Source organism: Zophobas morio, unplaced genomic scaffold (assembly GCF_036711695.1).
Source record: "Zophobas morio isolate AGI-343-1 ecotype UQ-CSIRO unplaced genomic scaffold, CSIRO_AGI_Zmor_V1 ptg000012l, whole genome shotgun sequence".
NCBI lineage: Eukaryota > Metazoa > Arthropoda > Insecta > Coleoptera > Tenebrionidae > Zophobas > Zophobas morio.
Window position 1 is genome coordinate 702,351 of NW_026972117.1, and position 25,430 is coordinate 727,780.

The window sequence follows — 25,430 nt, forward strand, 5'->3', positions numbered from 1 at the left end:
AACAACCTTCCAGAGCTGAATAAGTTTGGTGGAGAGAAAATGTTGCAGTCGCTGAGAAAAGTGAGCCGCCTTTCGACAGAAGGCAAGATGAATATGTTGCGAAAAGCATTCAAGAAAGTCAAGAGCGGCGCCTTGAAAAAAACGAAGAAAGCTGTAAAGAACAGAATAGAAGAAATCCTAGACGAACTGGAAAACGAAATTTTGGATATGTTGATCGAAGAGCTGTTCAACATGTTAGACAAACATCTTAGATCTAATAAAGATTTTATAGAGAAACTGACAAATACGTCCATTGAAGACATCCGAACTGATATTGAGAAGTTCATAAAAGAGAACATCAAGATTCGTGAGATCCTAAAGGACGTTCCACGAAAGTTGGCCGAGCTGAAGAGACTAAAGGGCGTGGCATTTTTAAAGTCTGCCTTGGATCTGGTGCGAAATAGCGAGGGTTTGCGTCGCTATATTCTGACTTTTACCAAACATTTAGGCAAGATGCTGGTGTCGCATGTCGTCCAAGAGGTCCAGAATAACGTCGATGACGTCGTCAACGAGATTTGCGGAACGGTCAGGGACCACGTGGTAGATGTGTGGACAGACGTTTTGCGAACCAGCGAAGCCATAGTAAAGCCGATAGTTAAGGCGACCAAGAAAGTGATCAAAGCTAAACAATTGGCGATAGATGCGCTGACCACTGGGAGTATGGAAGTTTTTAAAACTTTTAGCAATATCGAAGAGTATTACGCGATTTTTGATTTAGAGAAAGACGCTTCATTAAGTGAAATCGCTTTCCAGTATCGGAAAATGCGCCTTCTGTTCCACCCCGCTAAATACCCCGACGATGAAAACATCATACACACAGCGAACATCATCGAGGCAGCACACAAATATATCATCGCAGCACATCCATTACGGAATATTTAATAGTTAATGGTTAATAAAGGAAATTACAGTCGAAGTCCTTGTCTTATTATTTCGTACCTACCTTATAACCTCAAACCTCTATGATGTGCGTACTGTCATCTGTCAGAGAGTGCGATAGACAGACAGACAGACAGACAGACTGACTGACTGACTGACTGGGAGGAACCGTTGCTCGATCCGGGCTGCGTGGGCTGCATTTAAAAAAATGGACATTGATTAAGTACAGTTTGGGACACGAAATTTCAAACGACCTGTCAATCATAATGACAGTAAGGTATAAGACTACAATGTGTTTAAATGTCAGAAAATTGGTTGTCGTTTGAAATTCCGTGTCCCAAACCGTACGTGTACATGTATGTACTTAATCAATGACTTGGGTCATGTAGTTACTGTGTTGCGTTCAGGGGTGCGATTTTGTTTCTCGATCGAAAAAAACCCGTTCGCGATAAAATCTCGTTTGCTGATTGGTTGAGATGCTACATTTCTGTCACATTTCTCGATTCTGTCACGAAATCAAGTCTTCATGCAGCGATCTTTTCTCGATAGCTCTGAGTAAAGTGATAAATTTTGGAGACATAACCTCGAAATTTATGTCAAAATAGAAGTTCAAAATCGTAATTCTGAGTTATAAGTTCTTAAAATTAAGGCAATTGTAAACTTTTGAGCATTTAATAAGCTTATATGCAAAGAATAAATGCAAACTTTTGCATTTAAAACCTACGTAATGACATTTAATTTATCGCTTCGATCACAGTATACCATACAGTAGAGACAGCTCGTCAAATATTGGAACAACGTGTCCTTACCCAACCGTTTTGATTAGGCGGGATTTTTGAACCGAAGTGGAATATTGGTTGCCTAAATTACAAATACAGCTCGTCCGTAAAACAATGTAAAAGGAACTGATATAAACATCGGATGAATATTAATAAACTGAAACCAATTTTTGGAGTGTGGTATGAAGACTACGAAGAAAATACCATTTTGAACAGTAAAAAAGAATTGTGCTTATATTTATTTTATTCATTAATAAAAGTCTATCACTTTACAAAGTGAATTTCAACATAAACATATCAACTACCTATTTTGTCAATGCCTTCAATTTTCGCCAAGTGTGAACCGTTTGAAGAGTCAGAAAGTGAACGCTGTTGTTTTCATCTTCCCTGGGAAAAGTACTTTGATGTTTTTGGTTGAATTTTTATTGTTAGTTAAATTAGCGAAGTGATTCTGAGAACCTTTTCAGTGGTAGACCACCTCGTGATTGCAGGCACAATGAAAAAACCTGCTTCAGGGGCTTCTTTAAATTTCCCTTGGAATCTGTAAGATAAGAAATATAAAGAAGTATATATTGATCATTTCAGTCGAGAGAGCTGGTCCTTCGAGTCATATCATATCATGGTTAGCCACACATATAATTATCACGTATACTCATGTACAATAATTTAAACAAATTCTGAATATCTCAGTTATTCCCCATCTGTAAAGTGATTTTTATGAAGCAGCAACAATAAATAAATCAATTCACCTTGTTTTTTTACCAGCCCAATATCTGATTTCATTCGTGACCACAATATTTTTGGGTTCATTTTATCGTAATTCGTAAAGGTATCGACTGCAAGTCTAAATTACAACAGGTGGCATTCTTCTTTCTACAGATGAAAGATAAAACACGTTTCTATTTATCGTTGAATACTCAGGTTATCCTGTTTTTATTGAAAATTGTTTGTCAATTTTTACAATATTGCGACAAGTTACAATGATAATTATGAAATAACCTGTGCAGGAGTGCAAGAATTGCAATGAACTCAAACGTAATCATGATACATGAATGAACTGACATTATATTGACAGGTCACCAGGTTACTAAAAGACAGATTTACACTGAATAATTTTTTAAAATGTACACTAGGGAGTGGTTACAACCTTATGGATTTGAGTTTATGACGCTTCTCTATGTTCTCTGCTATTACTATTCACAATTATCAAACCTACAATTAAGGAAAACCATCTATCTCAACGAATAAGTTTCGCGTCAAAGACTGACATATCTGGTGCTTAATGGCTTCGATCAAGAACGTTTCAAATTTATACTTCTAAACGATGGGTTTCCACGTTATTGCTGGGGCCCATTGTATAGAGTGCATCAAACCGAAAACGTGCTCGGTCTATGGGGATTTTTGGGAACTTGGGTACGGATGGATATTGCGGGGTAATTTAGGAATTCCGGGTAGTAAGATGGGACGGCGTAATAAACCATTATTCAACAGAAATGACATCTCCGTTTTCTGGAAAAGTTCCCAACAGAAAAATGCGTCAGCTGCCTCTAATAAACGCGATGGTTTGCAAGTGTTACAAAATAAGTTCCAAACAGCACAAAAAATCATCAAAAAGCAACTGAAACCACTAGCACAACACGTAGCGTAAACACACAAACGATGAAATATGCCCCTGATCAGCTGATTTTGCGTCTTCCCTCTCTCTCTTTGATTGGAGTCAATGTCGAATGCAAACGCGCCATCCATACCTCCACATCAATGTTATTAGCATCATTGTATGTACTTGTGATATATCACTCCATTAATATCTTTTGGATTTGCATATACAGGGTGACTCAAAAAAATTAATGAATGAGTAAATGTATTTTACATTGCTTTGGAATCTTAAAGATGTTTTAAAATTATCATAAGAATGGTAAATTTTTTATCAAAATGTATTTGGTCGTCCCCCCTAAAAAAAATTATGACGTCACCACAAAATTTTGTTGAATAAATTCTACCTAAAATGTACAAAATATGGTGAGTTTCTTCTTGTGATTTATCATTCCATTCAAATTTTTTCGTGACATGTAGAGATTAAAGAATAGAAAACTGGCATTATTGTTTGACATTTATTAAAATCTCATTTGTTACCCAAGTTCTCTCTGTCGTTGTTTTTTTTTTCCTAGTTCTCTCTCTCGACTCTAGAAAAAGGTCATCACAACCACATTCTTACTGCCAGAAGAGTTTCGCCTCTGGTGTGGTTAACATACTGAATTACCGTGCTCTTTTGCGTTATTCCTAATTTCTCAATCTCAACCCTGCTCCCGAAGATGCCACTTACGAAAGTGTGCGAAACGTTGAGCCCAAAAACTTAAATAACACGGTCCCATCCCGGAAAACGGTCACATATTGACTCCGACCGTGGAACCTCTGAAATGAATGCTTGACAACATAACCTCAATTCAACGCACTTTCGTGTACCTTTTATCTGCTCACTGTTTAGTTTTCCGTAAATTTTCTCACCTCAGAAGGTGAATTTTAACGTCCTCTATACAGTGGAGTATGTTTCGGTACGTACAATTGAAAATAAAAAGGTACGTTAAACGTACTGTCAGACTGTCACCCAAATTTCTCTTCTAAAACAATCTCGTGTTCGTGTAGTGTCATCTGATGTTGCCTAGCAACAAATATAATTCACTGCCTGAAAATTGCTGAAAATGCATGAAGCTGTAATTTTCAGAAGTTAAAACTACGATCAATCGATTTCTTGACCCAAAAAACCCCCAACCTGTAAATTTCATCGAAATCGTTAGAGCCGTTTTCGAGAAACCCATTACATATATATATAGACTAGCTGTTACCCGCAGCTCCGCATGCGTGGATTTCGCAATTAGGACACATTATTTTTCATCCCCTGATTTATTTTTTGATTTCAATTTTATTACTTTTTAAGTTTGTGCAGTCTTCATTAATAACAATATATAAAAGTGTTTGTCCCCCGCCTGACAAATCAACATAACTACTGGAGCTACTCGTAGAAACACGAAATTTGGACAGAAGGTTCCTTTCGTAATGTAAGCATCCATTACCCCTAGGTGTATGAAATAAGGACTGAAAGTTTGGAATTAGAGTCCCGTGAATTTTTAAATACGACGGAGGGGGGAGGTGAAACAAAGTTATTCTATAACATAGGAGTATAATAGAGTACATCTTTTTTTTATAAGTGGCCATAAGGATTCCCATGTTAAATTTTATACCCCATGTTAACATATGTTTGAGTAAAGATTTAAAATATTTGGATATTTTTGTCGCTAATAGCTGTAGGCAGCTATGTAAAAACAAACATTTACCTGACCTATCTAACTTGGTTGTAAATTTGATTTTATTCTGTATTTAATAAACTTTCGTTGTGCCTATAAAAGTATGTCATAGCTAATCTCTCTGAGATAGTCTCTGTTTTGTATGACTTCTTCACGTCTTACAGGCAAACCATAGTACTCTCAACATTGTCTTCCTAAAGACAGCACCGTGTCTTTAATGGAAATCAGACACTTGTTGTACACTTCATTTATAATCTGAACACTCTCTTGACACTCTGACTGAACTTGACAAACCCAAAGCTTTGCATAATGACTGGTATGTGAAATAAACGACACTATCAACAGTTTTTAAATCCGAGAATTATGTTGGCCCTCTCATTGCATGAAGAAGAGGATCAAGGTAGAAACATTCCGCGTTATTAGGGTGAACGGTGTACACTCTGCTCAAAGCTTGATCTCTTTTGACTCCCGGCGAACCATCAACTTTGTTTCCACTTTTTCATCTCTCAAATTTGGTACTTTTCCACACATAGTATTAAGGTACTTCAACATAAAGAAAGATTTTTGCAAAGGTATCCGTTTTGCAAAGCTCAAAAAATGATAGAAGAGTAGTTTTCTGTGAATTATTTACCTTTTCAATTACATTATTAAAGTCGTTAGGATTAAAATAGACAGCAGGCCATTTTCCAAGTGCACCGCGAGATGAAAAACCACTGGAAATTGTTCATGTATAGGAAAGGCCAAGATTCTCCAGCTGCTAATATATCGACCACTTTCATATAATTTGACCTCATCCTTGTGATTTTCAAGACCAAATAATCCTGGTTGGATCCTTTATTAACACATTTGCATATATATTTAATAGATTTTTTCTTTCAGGAGAATTCAAGGATATTTTTTGGTACAGCTACCTCATTTTATACACGGAAACACAAAATTAGAATTCTTAAGGGAGAAATACTCTGACAATTCGTGACATAAAACACAACCGTCAACGCTGTTTGGCCTCACGCGTCCGACCCCAGACCGCGTTCGCGTCGCAGTCGCTTAGTCGGTGACGTCGCGCCCTCCCTATTTCCATACAACTTCTTAAATTTCAAACGCTTAGGACTGATTTTTCCAATAATCCTACTACCTCTAATATGCGAAAAACATATTTAACTATTTTAAACTTTGATTTTTAACCACTTTTGGATTAATACTTAACTTCTCCTGTTTCTCACATTTCCACCCAAAATATATTCCGTTGGGGATGAATATCAAAAAAAAAAAATTAAATCAGTCAGTCAAGACAAACAATTTTACATGATTACCAAATTTCAAGTAACAAATGTGTTGGAGGGTATTAATACAACATTTCAAGTAAACATTGCCATACAAATATTTTTTCTCATATAAACTTTGTCACATCATTTGATTTTCTTAGGGGTAGAATCTCAAAAACAGCTGAAATGCGCGTTACATTATTTGTGTTGAAGAGCATTAATATCAAGTTCCACACAAAAATTTACAATAGAAATATTTTTCCCATACACAGTTAGTTACCACTTTTCACCCCCTTAGGGGTTGAATCTTGGAAAATGCTGAAATACGTGTTTCATTATATGTGTTGAAGAGCATTAATACCAAGTTTCACGTAAATATTAACAACAGAAGTGGTTAGAAAATAGTCTTCATGTACAAACTTTACCACCCCTTTCCACCCTTTTAGGGGTGGAATTTCCTAAGTTCCTTTCTTAGTGGATACTTACATCACAAAAGGAAACTACTGTCCAAATTTCATGTTTCTAGCTTCAGTAGTTTAGGCTCTGCGTTGATGAATCAGTCAGTCAGGACAAACAATTTTATATGTATAGATATATACAAACTTTGCTCGTTTAATAGTATAAGATTTAAACTGTCAATTTGACATTTAATAAAAAAAATTAAATTACCCTACCACCGTGATTACGACAAACGGTTTGTTGTGCATGGCCTACTTCGATTAATTTCTTTTTCGATCTCGCGGTATTATTAGATAGGTTTTTAATTTTTGGTACCTACATTAGACCTGGAAAATAATCAGCTAATAATAAGTGTTTTTCTCATCTTTTCTCTGTCAATTTGTTCCACAACATAAGTCCTCATCAAAATATTGTTAAATTCATAACAGATTTATTTCAATTTGTTAGGTTATGTTGCCACTAACTGGTGGATAACGCTTTAACCAGAGGCTTTAACTGACAGTTTGAACTGTCAGTTAATTTATCAGGCACTTTGACCTAACCACCAGTTTTGAGCTAGCGGGTAATGATAAACAGGTTAACTCACAGACAAGCTTTAACTGCCAGTTACTTTAACTTAACTGCGCATTGATAAACCGGCCCTAAGAGAAGAAAACATTTTAAACCCCTCCAGCCAGTTCGCAGTATAATGAACTTGTTTAACTGCCGTAAATGAACTATTAGCAATCTGAAGGATTTATTAGTAGTGTTATAATGTAACACTTACGTATATGCATCCACAGGGCCTAAATTAATGTGCAGTTCTACACATTTTGTGCAGTTCAAAAATGCATTTGTGCAGCTGGAAATTGCAATTTATGCAGTAACTTTTTCACATTATTAATATTTTTACTTGCCGAGCGTAAGCTACTACTACTGACGCCGGTTCATCCCTTCACCGAAAAGAATCGAGGATTTTTTATGATTTTGTTTGTCAAGTTGGAACCTCAAGAAACCCCAGATGTGCTATTTTCGCTCTGTCACGTACCTGCTTAACTATAACACTTGTCTCAGTGATTTCGAAAAAGTGCACAACAAAAATTTATCAGTCGTACTTGCGGAGTCGTATTGCCTTCACAGCTGTTATCACTTTGGTTTTTTCTTGCATTGGTAATGCGCTATGACTAATTTTCTTTTGTGCTATGACAAGTATTATTTACGTTATTGGCGTCATCACAAATTTTTTATTGACCCAATTAAGAACGTGTCACCCCATTTTCTCAAAAATATGAGCATACGCAAGTCTTTATTTAATAATGACAAAATAAGAATTATAATAATAAAATTCAGAACATTTTGTTCGATTGTGGCTTAATTAATTATCTTAGTCTTCTGTTTTGGGAAGACAACACACAAACTTTTGTGACGTACCTTTAAATAGTGGTATATGTATGTATTAATAGTGTCGGTATTATGCCTTTTTTACATTTTTGTTTATATCTTTACAATATATTTATTTTGAATTTGCGTTTTGCTATTATTTATTTATATTCTCACAAAATCGACAAAATCATAGTGCGCTTTAATGGGGGGGGGGGGGGGGAGCATGTAGAAGTACTATTAAGGACACAGGGGGGATTATTGCGATTGTGCAGTTGGAAATTTTCCTTAATTTAGGCGCTGTGCATCCAGATATCTATTCGTAATTAAACATAAGGTGTTTTTCCTGACTAAGTGAATTTCATGAAATCTTCTAGCAAATGGTTTAAGTATTTAAATAATGCTGATTGTTAAATTGTGTTTGCACTAGCTGACTATTAAGAAAAACTAACTTGATTGGTGAATTTACGGACAATTAGCCAAATACACTGACGTCATTCGAGGTCATCAAGATGGCAGCGTTTGACAACTAGCCGGTTTTCTCATAAGAGTCAATGCTAATATTTTCGGAATTCATTTAAATTTGAGAGTGTGTCAACTGTGTTTTTATAGTTTGGTAATTTTGTTACAGTTTCTAGATTGTGTAGATATCTGTAAAACGCACCATAACGGTTGAATATGCTTAAAAAATAATGTTTTCCAATGTGATGTACAGGTTAACTTCGCTGCATCTTATATTATTTGTTTTGCAAATTAATAAATCTTTGTTAATGTACATCAATGTTTTTTAAATACACTAGCATCTTAATATTATAATATTTTGTATTTTAGGAGAAAATGCCTAAATTTTATGCTGTTATGGGTTGCGCGAATCAAAGCACCAGAAATGCGGACAAATTTTATTTTCCTTTCCCAGCAATTAGCAACAATAAAGGTAAATATATACAGGATGGGGAAAAAAGGCGGAAGCTTTGGTTAAAAGCCTTGAAACGGGTGGATTTAACGAAGCCAAAGTAAAGTATTCCTATGTTTGTTCGGATCATTTTATTTTAGGTACAGTAACTACCTATTAGATTTACAGTTTTTAATAAATTACTACATTGGTGCTCTTTTAGGCAAACCCGCAGATTTGTCGGATGTGGACCATCCTGATTATGTTCCATAACAAAATTTAGGATATTAAAATAAATCCACTCATAATACTTGTAATGTTGAAAGACACAGTCGTTTAAAAAAGAGAAAACTGAATAAATGCCTGTAGAGTTTTGAATGCACGAATTTCATTGTGGGTTATTTTATTTATTCCAAAAATAAAAAAGTTTAGAATGGTATTCATTGTTATGGTAGAGAAATCGTCTAAATACAAATTAAAATCACTTGCACTCATTGTATAAGGATCTACGCCGTTTAAATTGTTTAACTTTTGTACATATCTGTTTTTCTCTTTGACAGAAAGACATCGTGCATAATCACTTAAATTCTCCATACTTTAAAAACAAATCACACACCTTCACTTAAACCCGTCACATTAACCTCAAACGAAAATATTAATTTCCGATTTACCGCTTAAAACACACGGATGTATTTTGGGTGACAAGGAATTCAGACCAAGACAGCGTTCTGTATTTTTATTTTTATTATGGTTTTTTTAACTCAAATCGCCAAAAAAAGCACCCAGATACACAGAAAAGATATGAAAGAAGCTATTCACGTGTTTATTTTCTAGATAAATACCCACACTTTTAAATAAAATGCGAAAATGTTAACATTATCACTTATGGAGTTTCACGGCGCTTGTCAAACGCTGAGTTCCCGCCACAGCGTGACGTCACGTGTTATTGGCTAATAGAATAAGTTTACAACACGTGTTTCTCGCGCCGCGCCGACCGGAAGTCTGCAATTTTCGATTAAAAGGGCGCAAGAATTAACCGCGCGGGTTGGGGACAACTGTATCATTATGAAAAATACGTTTGATTGTCGTTAAACAAAGGCTTCCTCCCATTTTATTAACTACCAAACCAACTAATTTAAACCTAGCGCTTCTCACGTGGTTACACTCACACAAACACATTCATAATGATCCTACGCCATGCCGCTTCTCTACCAACCCTCTAACCGAAATCTTCCTAGCGCTACGTGCTGCCATCTAACTCAAAGATCATGCATTAACCAGGCATGTCTATTTCGTTGCCTATGTTTAACGATTCCCTTTTCGTGATTGAAATTTTTTTTGTTTCAAATTCAAATTATTCAAATGTGATTTCGCGCCGCTGTCAATTAATTTCAGCGCGAAAACTTTGATTTAAATTCGGTCACCACACCAGTTTAAATGTTTTTATCATTAGTTCAATAAAAATTATTCCGGCGCGTATACGTGTTCTATAATACGACAAGAAAGGAGTTAAAACTCCAAAAATTTCAGACCAATCGGTGTGGTAGTTTCGGAGATCATCTGTCTAATAAAAATCCGGACAAACAAACAGATAGGCATACGGAACCAGGAGACCATTTTCTCTGTACTCTTGCGGAGAGACATCACGAAAATATGAAAGTTGCCAATTGTCCGATGAACTCGATTACGATACTCGCTTAGCTTACGCTCAGGGAGTGATCACGATATAAAATTGGGGATATTAAAAATCTAACTTAAAACTTTCGAATTTTTTCGGTCTTGTCTTTCTCTTTACTCTATTCGAATTCGTCTTCAAATTTCGTTTTTTACTTTTTCACTCGTGGCATCTTCTTGCTTCTGTTCTTTCCTTCAACTTCAGTTTCTTTGACGTTTTTGTTTTTCCTGTTTTTTCTAGCCATCGGGATCCATTCGTTTATGGATTTTGGTAGCGTTCTCACCATCCTTTGGGGACACTTTAGAACATTAGGTACACTTTTTTGCGCGATTGAGCTCTATTTGATTGTTTACCATGCCTGTGTCTAAGACAGTACGTGGTGTTTACTGCTTGTTAACGATCAACTCGACGGTAAGTATTTTTGGTGTTCTAGAACAGTAAGTAATTTTATTCAAAATGAATCAATTATTACAATAATTAAGTAACAAATAGGTATTTATAACTTATTTCTGGAGATAAATGTTGAAGGTACAATTATAACACTGCCAAATTGCCAAAGGAAGCTTATTTTGGAAAACAGACGCTAAAGACAAGATATTAGCATTATCTGGAAACTCGTGCGACATTAGTGGACTTGTCCCAACATCAGGCGCGGATACAGGATTTCGTTAAGGGGGGGGCAATTTTTGTGCGATTTTACCTATCTCCCAGAAATTCGTTCTAAAAAAAAAATTATAAAATTTTAGCTAGTATACTCATTTTCACATAACATGGGTGACATTTGGTTGTTTTCGTTACACGTATAGTGTACAGTAGAACCTCGATAATCCGAATTAATTGGGAAAAAGATGTGTTCGAATTAATGATTTGTTCGGATCAGCGATTTTCCCAAAAATCAAAAAAGGGAATTGAATAACAACTTCATACACAGTTGAAAACAAACTTCAAGAAATAAACCTTAATTTTATTAAACAAAATTAAAGAATTCTTAAGCAACAATGGATAATAGATACATTCTAAAAAAATATTACTCCGTGACCATAAACACGCTATCTTTTTGGAATCAACACGCCGGGATCTATACCCTGAATTTTTTCAGAATTTTTTGATGAATTTTTCAAAAATTAAATTTTCCATTATGTATTACCTCCATTATACAAATTTCGACCCATTCTCGACGATTTTCGAAATTTAACTAAATACATTTTCTTGTAGATTTTGGGCCTCAGAAGTCACTTCTGGCTTCATTTCTTCGATAACTTAAACCATTTTTTCAGATTCATCCAGTTGAAATAGTTCGATTTTTAAAAATTTCCAAAAAATCGAATTTCACACCAAATTTTCCGAAAATATTACTCGATTACCATTAACATGCTATATTTTTGGAATCAGCACGTAGGGACATACATATATCCCTGAATGTTTTCAGAATTTCTAGGAAACTTTTTCAAAAATGAAATTTTCCTCATGCAAATTTCGACCCATTTTCGACGATTTTCGAAATTTAACTAAATACTTTTTCTTGTAGATCATCATTTCTTCGATAACTTCTACCTTTTTTCCAGAATTAGTTAATTAATTCAGTGCATTGAAATATAGCAATTTTTAAAAATTTCAAAATATTCCATACACACATGCATGAGGTTGTACTGTATTTACAAAATGAAAAGCGATTTCAAAATTTTGAACTTGGTCAAAATAAAGTACCTCGGTCCTGTATCAGGGGGGGGGGGGCAATTGCACCCATTGCCCCCCCCCCCTAGATCCGCGCCTGCCCAACATTAACATTGTCGAAATTTTCACCCATCACGTTTTCTTGATTACAGATTGAGGTCGATGGTTTTGAAAATTCTTCACTTTTGTCACCGTAAAGATTTTTTTTTTCACCAGTCGTTAAAACTTTGATGTGTTTTAGCATGGCCGACTAGTATAAAGATTATGGCCTGTCCAAGAGGTACGATACGTGTTGCCATCTATTAATAATTACACTTAATAATTTCGCAAAATTTTAATTTGACTTGACATTATGGGACTTCAAAACGTGTAATGGTGGTTTGGTTCGGTATGAATGCCTTTGTGCCTTTCAAAAAGTGTTAATAATTCTTTTGTCGTGTTTGAATTATTAATAGATGGCAGCACGTATGGTACCTTTGGCATTCCTTTGGACAGGCCATAATCTTTATACTAGTCGGCCATGGTTTTAGTAGCGATCTCTCGATTTGACCGGAATGAGAGTCGAACATCCCAGATTCCAAGCTTCTTTGATTTCGCTTTCATATTCAGTAAATTCACTCGTTTTCACTAGTTGTAATTAAATGTTAATTGTAAAATTTTACAAAAAACTGTAATGGCTGCAGTTATTTAGCATTAAACTTAGAGTTCCGTAAAACAAAAGGGATTTGTTGATTGTTCCGTACTCTTAAAAGTTTACGAATCACTCACTAAATGCGCGTAAGTAAAGTAGTCTAGTTGTTGCGATAAACACATCACGAGAGAAAAAAAAGCATGTACAATATCTAGAAAGCTTATTTATTTAAAAATTTGTCAACACATATTGACATTTTGTAAAGTGGTCTTTGCAAATTTCTACTAAATATAACGTCTGCTGAGGGTCAAGTACAATTGTGTGCCTCTACAATGAAATTATTGGTGGAACTCTGCTATATAGTTTTGGTTGCGATGTTTTGCCTAGCTCAAGAAGAAGAAAAAGAACCCACCGTATGTTATAGTTGTAACGAGGTGTGCCAAAACCCCGTCGATACAGAAAAATGTAAAAGAATCGAAAACTATACCCAAGTATGTATGGCAAGTATTCATAAAGAATGTAAATATAATAATTACACCCTTACTACGTTGGTAAATGAGTTACTTGCAGATGATGGTACGTTCAGCGAATACAGAAGTTGCGCTAACCACAAGTACACTCCGCCAAAAATGTGCATCAACCACACTAACAAGAAGTGTTACCAGTGTTATACCAATTTGTGCAATTCGGTAAAATTAGCTTTCGAAGAAACCAGTTCGTCGCAAAAAAAGCTTTCGTTGTCTTATGTCCTTTATTATGTACCTTTGTTTATTATTTTACTAAAATTCTAATAGTAGAAACAAAATTATTCTTTATGATGATGCAGTGTTTTGAACGTTGTGCGAAACAGGTAAATACTAAGAACAAGTTTTGTCGGATTTCTGTATTTTAGATTGACTTTGACGCTTTCCTGTCTAAACAAAATTTCGAAAAAGTTGGTCAAATGTTAATTTGACAGAACTTCCCTCGGCTAAATATACAGTCCAAAGTCCAACAAATACAGGTAGATTCTCACATTTTCGTGTAAGGATGAAAATATTTTGATCATTTCTTCTCACAGACGTATCCGAAAATTACGTTAAAATTGGTTGTTGTTCCTATGGTTGCATTTTTCAAGAATTAGTATTTATACAACATATAATACATCTATGATGTACTTGAACCTATATACATTGCACTTATAAACAATTTAGTAACTACTGACATAATAAACAAAATACTACCGCTAATGTCACTGTCAGAGCACAACTGTTTCGCAAAAATTTATGAACTATGGCAAAGCTGCTAAGAAAATTTGCGCTGCTGATGTGGAAAAACTGGCTCGTGCTGAAGCGACATCCTTGGGTTCTAATCGGCAAGATCATTTACGTTCTGTCCGTACTAGTTTTACTATATCTTCTCCGAAGAGATTATAGTGTTTCCGAGAAGGAGACCTACTATGGGCACCCGCAGGAATTTCACTGGCGCTATTTCACAAGTTCTGGATGCGCTTCAGGCGATTCTAAACAAATCGCTTACTCTCCAACCAGCCCCTTATTGCACCGAATGATGGTGTCAAGTTGCACCAGGGAAAATTTAACGATTTTGGAATTTGACACGTAAGCAAAGTTGTCGGAAAAGATCAGTACAGACAATCAATTCGTAGCTGGTTTGAATGTTGCTTTAGAATTTAGCGACAATTTGCGCGGAATCAACGAGAGCAAGGATGTCCCTGATGATGTGGAAGTTACTATAAGGTACCTACTAAGAACGTAATTATGCAGTATTTTCTTGGATTGATTACTTTTCAGACTACCTCACAAGATATCCATTTCAGACAAGTGGTATTCGGATCGTCTGTACTCATATGTAAGTAACATCAGGGCAATCTGGTAAATGGAAACAAATATTTCTAGAAAAGTGGTTTATTCACTGTAATTTTCAGCATACGAGTCGAAGTTTTTAAGATTACAAAGTCATATAATGTTCTTCTTGGCGCATGACGTTGATTATATTGAAAATTTTCCAACGAACAACACAATAGTTTCTGTTTCCTTTCCACGTCCAGCCATATTGTACGATGATTTTTTTGGTTGCTAATTTAAATACAGGTATAAAACAGTCCAAATGTAACAACTGATTCTAGGCGAAAAAAACCTATCCGAACCGACTTTTATTGCACTCATAATCTGTCTCTTCGTCTATAACCACCTCGTTACAATTAAAAAGGTCGCATCAGAAAAAGAGAAACAATTAAAAGTACGACGTCTCTCTGTTCGCGTCTCACACCCTCATCCCTACATTGTGTGTTACAGGAATCGATGAAAATAATGGGTCTCCCCGGATGGTTGCAGTGGCTGTGCTGGTTCCTCCAAGCTTTGTCATTCAACACCGTCTACATAGTCCTCCTGCTATGCATGTACACTTACCTCGACCCTCCCATATTCGTTTACTCGAACGGTTGCATATTATTCTTGTTCTTCTTTCTCTACGCGTTCAGTTTAATCAGTCTTGCGTTTCTGATCAGCACTCTGTTCGCAAAAGGTGAATCGCTACAAAAACGTACAAACAGCAAACTAAAGAAATGTTACAGCCAACGCCAACGTCCTCAACGGATGCTTCATCTTGCTCATTGCTATCTTTGCATACTAGTCCATGGTGAACAGACCAGAGGAAAAAGGCGCTTCGGCACCGATAGTACTACTGACGAGTCTGTTGCCTACTTCGGCACTAGGTTTCGGAATGCAGATCATTTTTATCTACGAAAGGATTCAAAAAGGTGATAAACCATAAACGAATCCAACGTTTTCATTTGAGATCGTAGGAGGAAATAGGGGGCGGGTGGGCTTAACTAGTACTTGGTAATATAAGACTGACTTTGGCAAATCACATATCCCCTGAGAAAACAGGGTTGGGTGGGCGGGACTAGTAATTGGTAAGGTGAGACTGATTTTGGCAAATGACATATCCCCTGAGAAAACAGGGGTGGGTGGGCGGGGATAGTAATTGGTAAGATAAGTCTGATTTTGGCGAATGACATCCTCTGAGAAAATGGCGGGCGGGTGGGTGATGCTAGTATTTGATAAGATAAGGCTGAATTTGGCAAATCACATATCCCCTGAGAAAACAGGGGCGGGTGGGCGGTACTAGTACTTGCTAAGGTAAGACTGATTTTGACAAAAAACATACCCTCTAAGAAAGTAAACAATTGTGTCAAATGATATTCCAATGCCTACTCAGAGTGATTTTTCAATCGAACACCCGCTAGTTGTAACATGTACCACAATCATTTCCAAAAAATTTCGGACAAGATGACCAAATCAAGTTTTGATAGATGTATGAAAAGCAATGGGAAAATGACTTTCATGTCAACGTCATTTCCTCGAAATTTTTGAAAACGACAATATTATGTTGCATACGACGTTAAATATCTGCTATTGTCGCTCTATAATTCCTTCTCTTCCTCGCCTTTTTACCCGAGGCCCAAGGACAAATTTGTACTAGTTATCCTAGGTAAAATCTAACTTTAAGAGCAAAAAATTTCGAGTTTTTAATAGAAAATTAATACTCCGAAAAAATTATTATTATTTATTTTAATAATAAAAAAATTAAGATCGGCGAAAATAAATGGATGAACATTTTAGCATTTAGTGCTAAAAACACATTGAACAAAAATCCGTTCAGTGGAACCAGGTTTCGAGGTATAAACCTTACGGCACTCCACTACAGGGGCAAAATCAGTCTTATCTTACCAATTACTAGCCCCGCCCACCCGTCCCTGTTTTCTCAGGGGTTATGTGATTTGCCAAAGTCAGTCTTATCTTGCCAAGTACTAGTCCCGCCCATCCGCCCCCTATTTTCCCAGAAGATAAGTTATTGGCCAAAATCAGTCTGATCTTACCAAGTAGAAGCCCCGCCCACCCACCCCCTGCTTTATCAGAGGATATGTCATCTGCCAAAATAATACTTTTGTTGTAAGTACTATTTCCCCTATTTCCTCTTGTGACATTTGAAACAGCAAAGAATTCTTATCTGACAATGCAAACATTAATCAACAAAATATGTACAAAACAAAGAACTAGCAAAGATTGATAAAAATAAAAAGATCTGGTGTGAAGTAAAACTTGTGCAAACAAAAATTTATGTGACATAATTATTCCGACGTTTACTTCCAACTAGTCTAGTGTGCCACTTTTACACTTTATTTATCGAATAGATTTTTTATAAAGAAAACAAAAAAAATGTGAAAAACTGTCCTACTTACCACAACAAAAATTTGCAATAGAAATATGCTTCTTGCTATCTGAAAATGCTAGCAAGAATGTTCATGTATCTGACACATTACCTAACTTGCCATTTAAAACAACATAATCCAACAACAAAAATTTAGAGAATTTTGATTATTCTGTAGAGACCACCAACAAACATACGCTACGTCGAAAAATCGTGTAGGGATAATTAATAGAAGAGATTTTTTTGTTATCGCTCATTACTAACTTTGGAACAATTCTCTACACTAGGTAAGTATATAAGTCCACATACCCACTTGCTGTACTTTATTGATTTTGTATACAATTCAAAAAAAAGTCTAAAAATGTACATCTGTTTGTTCCTGGTAAGTCTGGCTTGTAGTCTGTTGCTTTGTAGCATCCGTTTTCTCGATTTTGATATTTTTAATATTGTGTGAGAGATGGAGTCTCACCATGTGGTCTTCACTTTCGCGGAGTTCCTCTATTTGTCTTAATATTAAGTCGATTTCGTTTTGAACGTTAGCCTCGTTTAGTTTCTGAGCTTCCTCATATTTTTTCAGCGCTTCTTTGTACAAGTTTAAAGCTTCGCTGTATTTTTTGGCGGTAGCGGTAAAAAATTCTGTTTCATTTGACTCCAGAGCGTTTTCTAAAACTGAAAGAGCTTCTTCTTCCAATTCGACGGCTTTATTAAACGATGTATTACCGTCAATTTTCAAATCGACGAATTGTAATTGCCGGCGTGTTTGTTTAGAACTGTCCAGTTCACTAGCTTTCTCCAAATTTTCTTTCGCTTGCAGAAGCAACTGTGATGCTTCTTCAGGATTTCCACCAGATGTTTCGATAAATAAAGCCTTTTGCACAAGCTTGCGAGCGATTTTTGTACGGGTCTCAACTAGGTTCTTTGATATTTGTGTTCTAGATTCCGAGGTGTTGGCCAGAGCCGCAGCTTCTTCAAACTTGCGAACAGCAACGTGTAGATAGTCGTTTTTTAGTGCGTGCTCCCCTTCTTTGTTTATATTTTTGGCTCGTATCTCCTCAAGTTGATCTTTTGATAGTCTGAGGTTAACTATCGTTCGCCGTCCCTCGACGTCTAAAGAGACTTTGTAGCCTGATGATTTTTCGACTCGACTGTGGCGGGTACGTCTGGAACATCATAAAGATTCACAAAGTTGGATAAACAAGTTTTAGTCTGAATAGACAAATTACTTAAAAATTGTTTTTTGCCGATCGTCATCGAGGAAGGCAGTCCTAATCCTTCAAGGGCAGAATTTGCAGGTAGACTCAAACTACAACAAAATTTACATTCTACCCTATAAAATTGTATTGACAGTAACGAGACGGACAGTAGTACAATTGGTAAGAAATATTTATGGCTCACAGCAGTTCTCCGGAATTTGTCGGAGAAGATTTAGCAGGTATTTGTTCCCATAAAATAATGGTCACTTTTGTTCGTGAGTGACGATGGTCCCTGTCCGGACCTAGATTATTTTGCTTTCTAACATCTTTCGACCAATTGTTCCGTAAAAAAATGTCATCACTTTTTCAAGTAAAATACTCTTAAATGTTCATAATAAATAAGTAAAAAAAAAACGATATTGTCGTTGAGTGACATGTAACTGGCATAATAATAAAACTGTGCCATTTTTGTTAACTGATATTGTTTTCATAAATATTGGAAAATTATTAAATTTGTCTAATCATCCCCACCAATAATGTGATGACGTCACTTCAAATTTATGCATAGAAAATGGGTTTTAAATTGTATACAGTAACATAGTCCTACACATGTAGTTTATGACTCCGTGTTGAGTTTTTATCCGAAACATCCAGATGTTTGGAAAAAAAAATCAAAATTATAAAACAATATTTTGCAATTTAATTTTGAATTTGCAAAATCGAATACTTTGAAATCTTGCAGATGTTTTAAAGTCATGATAAACATGATACACTTTTAATTAACATATATTTGCTTATCCCCTCTAAAAATTGTATGACGTCACCTCAAAATATTGCTGAATAAATCCTGTCTTAAATGTGTAAAATATGATAAGTTTATACTCGTGATTTATCACTGCATTAATATTTTTTATATTCAATAAAATAAATTGACTGATTCATTATTTTTTTGAATCACCCTGCAAACCTTACAAATATGAATGCAATAATAAATTATAAGTAAAAACTTATCATAATTTGCACATTTTAGATAGAATTCATTAGGCAAAATTTTGAGATGACGTCAATTTTTTGGGGTTGATAACAGAGACATTTTGATTAAAAAGTTACCATGCTTACAATAACTTAAAAACGTCTGCAAGATTTCAAAGCATTTGGTTTTGCAATTCCTGATTTAATCGATAAAATAAATTGATTTAATCATTAAATTTTTGAGACAGCCTATATAAGTAACTCTAAAAAATATTACTGCAATGATAAATCACAGGTATAGTATAGACTCATCATATCAAATTTTGCGATAACGTCGTGTATTTTTTGGCGAAGATAAGCAAATACATTTTGATCGTGGCTTTCAAAGTATTCTTCGACTTTCGTTCCATTTCAGAATTTACGCTTTGTATATTTCAGTGGTTACAACGAGTTCACTAACTAGGCTGAAAGATTAAATTTGTCACCAAAAAGATAACGGAAGTAATAAATTATCCTATCGGTCGAAGAACGTTCGGTCGGTGTTACACCCCAAGCTAAGAGAGACCGTAGTAAAGGATAACAAATGGAACAAATAAAATAAAGCTTCAAACATGATTGATAAATTTTAATCCAAAATTATGAATGAAGTTTATAAACTGAACATTTTTTTTTTTTGTTTTTTGAAATGTAGAATGTCCGTGGCTTATTTTAATGTGAATTTTATAACTATGGTCGACACAATCAGACCTAATATTAGTGTGATTTTGGGCATATTCTCGATTTTATTAGATCAGAACAGGTTTTTTTTTTAATTTTATAAATTACGGAAACTAATAGCACATATATTGCAGATATTACAAAAAAATTGGGTTCAGTTTCCAACTAATTGACAAGATTTCAAAGTATTCAGTTTTGCAATTATTGATTTCTTCAATAAAATAAATTGACTCAGTCATTTTTTTTTTTGAGTCACCCTGTATAAACAAATCCAAAAAATATAAATGGAATGGTAAATCACAAATATAGACTCATCATATTCTGAACATTTTAGATAGGGTATTTACATATAAAATTAACACTAATTCAGAGTAAGAATTTGGTGAACACGTAAATGTCGTTGTAGTTTAAGCCCACCTACAAATTCTGCCTTTGGAGGATTTGGACCGCCTCCCTCGGTGACGACCGGCAAAAATGATCCGCCCATAGGCTCAAAACATTTTTGCGTGCGAGGACCAAGGGTACCGGACCATTATTCATCATTCAGTATTCATTCATAGTACATATGAAAATTGCACTTGTAACCTAAGGGTTAACGCAGGTAGCATGTAAATTGCACTAGTACAAGTGCAGACAGACTTAATCCTACAGGTAAATTGCACTGGTCACCCAGTGAGATGAGGCCCACTATTTTAATTTCGATAATGACAAAACCCGTCTTTTTTTCAATACCCCCCCCCCCCCCCTTTATCCAACCCTTGTTTTGGAGCATCCAATAGGTATCGTCGTCTTGGACGATGCGGCATCATGGTTCCCGACGGTGGCCTCTATTTAAATCCCTGCTTGCCTCTCGATGGATCCAGAACGCCGCATCAGAGTTTTCTGGACGCCGCAATCGAGACTTCCGGTAACCCGCTCGAGGCTTTCACGTAAAAGAAAGCTCGGGAACTCATGGGCGTCGTACCGGGGCGGCGTATGGGTTTATTTCGTAACAATACATACTACAATCGATTTCACATTATAACGCACCGTCACTGTAATTGTCTTTGTACATATATTTGTAAAATAAACATGTTTTTTTCTTAAATTCAATTTCATTATAAGGCAGCCGTCATTAGCAACTCCGCAGGATGTCCACTAAATGATCGGTCGAGTACCCAGTGTAATTTACCTGTGAGATTAAAGGGACCTGGCTATTAGTGCAGTTTATACATCCCCCATTCATACACTACACTGTTTGTCGCCAGTGCGGTACCGGCATGACTTGTACATACTGTTAATATATGTACCTATTGTATATTAAAAAAACCGCTTTTTTTCCTGTGTTCATACCGTGTACGGCACAGCCTTCTCAAATCTAACGAGAAATGTTCATTTTTTAATTAGCTTTGAATGGATTAAAAATATTGAAAATATTGAGAACAATGTCTATATCGAATTTGATTTCTAGCATAGCACATATCCTAAAAACTCTAAGTACATACTGGCGATGACTTCCATAGAATGTCTCGTTCCATAGCACTTCCTTTTGAACCATTCTTACTTCCACATCAGTATTGTTTTTAAACTTCAATTTTAAAGTAAATGGGCAATTAGTGGCATTAAATCTTACTGGAAGATAAGTTGTATCTGTGTCATGAGATTTGATAGTTAATCTGTTAAGCTTTTGGTCAGGGCGGCGCCCAGGTCTCCAATCGAATGAATCGTAGTTAGTGGCCTTTGTGTCGACGATATCGATATTGGTGTCATTTTCTATTCGGATGTAAGTGTCTCTATAAATCAAACTCTATAATTTCTCTCCCGTATTACCCATAACTGAAGCTAAAACAAATATATACATTCCACGTATACGTATAAAATAATCAGGTGTTGCATCTCAACTAATTGATGATAATAATAATTAACGTTACAAATTCGAGCACACATATGAGTGAGAGGTTTAAAGACCAGCCAACCGTAGGAAGCCGTCTTGAAACGCGAATCGAATATTGTTAAAAGTGATCACGGACGTGTGCCGTTACGTATTTTTCATAATAGGTACCTAACTATTAAGTAGGCATATCATTAATATTTTCTATATCGTTATGTCAGAATCTGTTAAATAATATCAACAGCAGTTTTAGTTACATTTTATTGAAAAGCGGAACTGACAATCTTTGAACATCAAACATTAATTGGGTGAGCTCTTCTCGTCGACACGTCTCACAAATCCCAAATAATCATATCACTTTTTCTCGGTCTAGGACAATTCGGCGCGGCCGACTTGGCGCGAGACATTTTGGCACAAAGCCAACTTGGCGCAAGCCATTTTGGTGCCGATCAACTGGCACCAAGAAAAATATACATATACGTATATATATAAATAGATATATAAATTGCAGCCGTTGCTAACATAATCTAACTTTTTATAGTCACCAACGTGTAGAGGGGTAATGTCGACTTTTTAATGGACACACGGGCGCTTCGCTCCCTGCACCCCATTACAAACATACTCCTAAACGTGGAACTTCTTGCTTCGTGGATCATTTAGTCATTGGAATTTGTGCGAATGAAATTCCGTATGTATTTAGTTGTCTAGCATAAATAACAGGGTGCCAACTACAGTACGAACAATAAATGATGTCTATATTATCCACCCACCTACTCGCGCCAAGATAGCTCGCGCTAAAGCGTCCCTGCGCCAAAATGTCTCGCCTCAAGTCGGCCGCGCCAAATAGTCCCATTCCGACTTTTTTTAATAAGAACACATTATCACGAGTTTCCAAAAAAAAAATATTGTTAATTTGTTCAAAACTTCGGCTTGTAATTTTCAGATTTTCTCTTCAGCATGATAAATAATTTTCCATATCTAAAAACAAACACTTGAAATCATGACCTTTAACATGTGACGTTTTGACAGGTACCCGGAAATTCCGACATTTTCATTTAGTTATTTTGTTTTTAACGTACTTTACTCGACAAAATATTTGAAGCAAATTTAGGAGACAAATCTGACCAAATGCTAACAAAATTTCTTCGTTCACACCGTATGCTTCCTTGCTTTTTCGCCATGAAATAAGATGTTCGTATTCTTTTTGATATCTTTGTTGGTCTTTGTTGGTAGTAGAGATTGGACTTGCTAGGTTAGCTTCATCATATATGTCTTCGGGAAGTGCAACCCAAGCACTCCAAGCAGAACTTTTTCCTTCCACGGTTAAAATTGGAAAACACTTTTCAAACGCACTTTTTTTATGAAAAATAACTCAAACAACTCGCAATTTTTCATTAAAAAAGTGCGAGTTGCTTGTAAATAGCGCAACCAGGAACAGACCTAATTATTTAATTTATGAAAAAAAAATTCTAAAGTAGTTTCTTTTTTTTAATAATAATAATAATAATGACTTTATTCCTCAACAGGTTCTTCACCCACTTACAGGACAATTATAAAAAAATACACATATACATACCTAAATACTAATAAATACTGGATACAATACTAATAACTAACTACATAATAAATTGTACATGGAAAGTAAAAATAAATAAATAAATATAAGTAAAATAATATTAATAATATTTAATAAAATTACTCGCTGCTAGTGAACAATATCCAAGTAAAAATTATATATTAGCCTCCCGACACATGGTTGTTAATAAGGGTGCTTTTCTGAGTAAATTCGTCCTCGCAATTGGAATTCTAAATGTAATAAAATAACAGCATGACGAGCATTTGGACGAGGAACATGAAACCTTAAAACGAATTAACGATGTCACTGCAGTCCAACCTACCATGTATAATGTTCCAAATAAATCTGGCACCAAGTCGTCTTCTTCGAAAGGCTAACGATTTAACTGGTGACAAATATAATAAGGAGACCAAATATTGGAAGCAAATTGAAGTTTTGATAAAACAAAAGAAAAATACAAGGATTTTAACACTAGTGGACTATGAAAGAGTTTAGCAGTTCGCATAATGAAGCCTAAAGTCTTAGAAGCAGCAGAGGCAATACTCTCAATATGATTTACGAAAGTCATATTAATGTCAAATAGTACTCCAAGGTCTTTAATGATGCTTTCTTTTGAAGGTATGTATTATGAAAACTGTTGAACGACATACGGCCGATATTGCCATCAACGAGCGCGGAGATGTTTTATTGTCTCCTTACCCGTTAGTTGCTTAATATCGGCCTTATGTCGTTAATAATTATTATTATTTCATACTGTCACTAATTTTGTTTAAATAAAATTTTGCAATTAAATATTTTGACAATTACCTGTTTTTCTGACATCCTAGCCATGTAGGAGTATTCAAGATTATAATGTTTATGCTTAAGTGAAACGCAGTACTAATTTTGAAAGCTAAAAACAGGATTCGTTGAAGTGTGATGAATTTCTTTCAACGTTACACATTGGATACAAATCTAGAACTTTGTCTGTGTAAACATCACGAACGTTAAGGGGTTTACTGTTGGTCTCAGAAAAATTGTCACTGCGCTCAATCTCTAAATTTTTGTCTTCCACAAGTAGGTAAACCTCCCTTACCGTTCTTAATACCTAATATACCATAAAATTATATTATGTATTTTAAATCGTAACCGAAGTTGACCTTGTCTCTGCATTGGTTAATCCTCTGCATTAGTTCAGTTAAAGTAAAGAATATCCTCAGAAAAACAACCTGCAATACGTCTAGTTTCTTAGAATAATCACAAAAAGTTTATTAAACAAATTTTATTTTGCTACGATAACGTCTCTGTATTAAAATAAAAACAGTTCTACTAGTCTGTTGTCAGAATTTTGGGAAAATTGGACAAAACGTTATTCATTTAATCAACAAAAATAAAATTGATTCGTTTATTAATCTTTTTAAACATCGTATTTAAACAATTCAAATTTTAGCGGAAAATAATTTGACGTATTGATGCTTTTCTTAAACATGTTATAAATTTTCCCATTTCATCAAAACTTTCTGGTTCAGTATTCATTAACGAGGAAACCAATGAAATATATATACTTACTTCAATGATGTTACCGTACAGCAGTGTTATATGGCAATGTTCCTGCCCTCTTTCTAGACCAAGATCTGAAATTCAGAAATTGCCAACTAGAGATGGATCTGTCAAAAGAATAAACGAACACCGTTTTACTGCTTCATTAAAGAAAAGAAAAGAAAAGAAAAGCAACTACACTCACTTCGAATAGTGTTCAGCCGAAATAATAATTAGCGGGCGCTAACACACAATTTGAAAAATAAACCTCAAATATTTAACGACAGATGTTAGTTTACCATAGCATCGTAATTAATAATAATTATATAGCATTTGTTCAGTGTTAAATATATATATATTTATTGTGTCCATTCCAGTGCTTAACAGCATAATAAGAATAAACCATTTGTTAAAGCTT

The 25,430-nt window shown here is 35.3% G+C and overlaps 1 protein-coding gene across 1 annotated transcript; it reads right to left on the minus strand.

The window, feature by feature from the left end:
• Nucleotides 1-15,581: 15,581 nt before the first annotated feature.
• Nucleotides 15,582-25,299, minus strand: LOC135127827 (uncharacterized). Its single transcript, XM_064054468.1, has 5 exons — nt 25,218-25,299; nt 25,043-25,107; nt 21,533-21,869; nt 17,534-18,326; nt 15,582-15,692 (listed from the first exon to the last, which is right to left on the minus strand). The coding sequence occupies exons 3-5, from the start codon at nt 21,583-21,585 to the stop codon at nt 15,582-15,584; spliced, it is 957 nt and encodes a 318-aa protein (XP_063910538.1). The 5' UTR covers nt 21,586-21,869; nt 25,043-25,107; nt 25,218-25,299.
• Between the last annotated feature and the right edge of the window lie 131 nt (nt 25,300-25,430).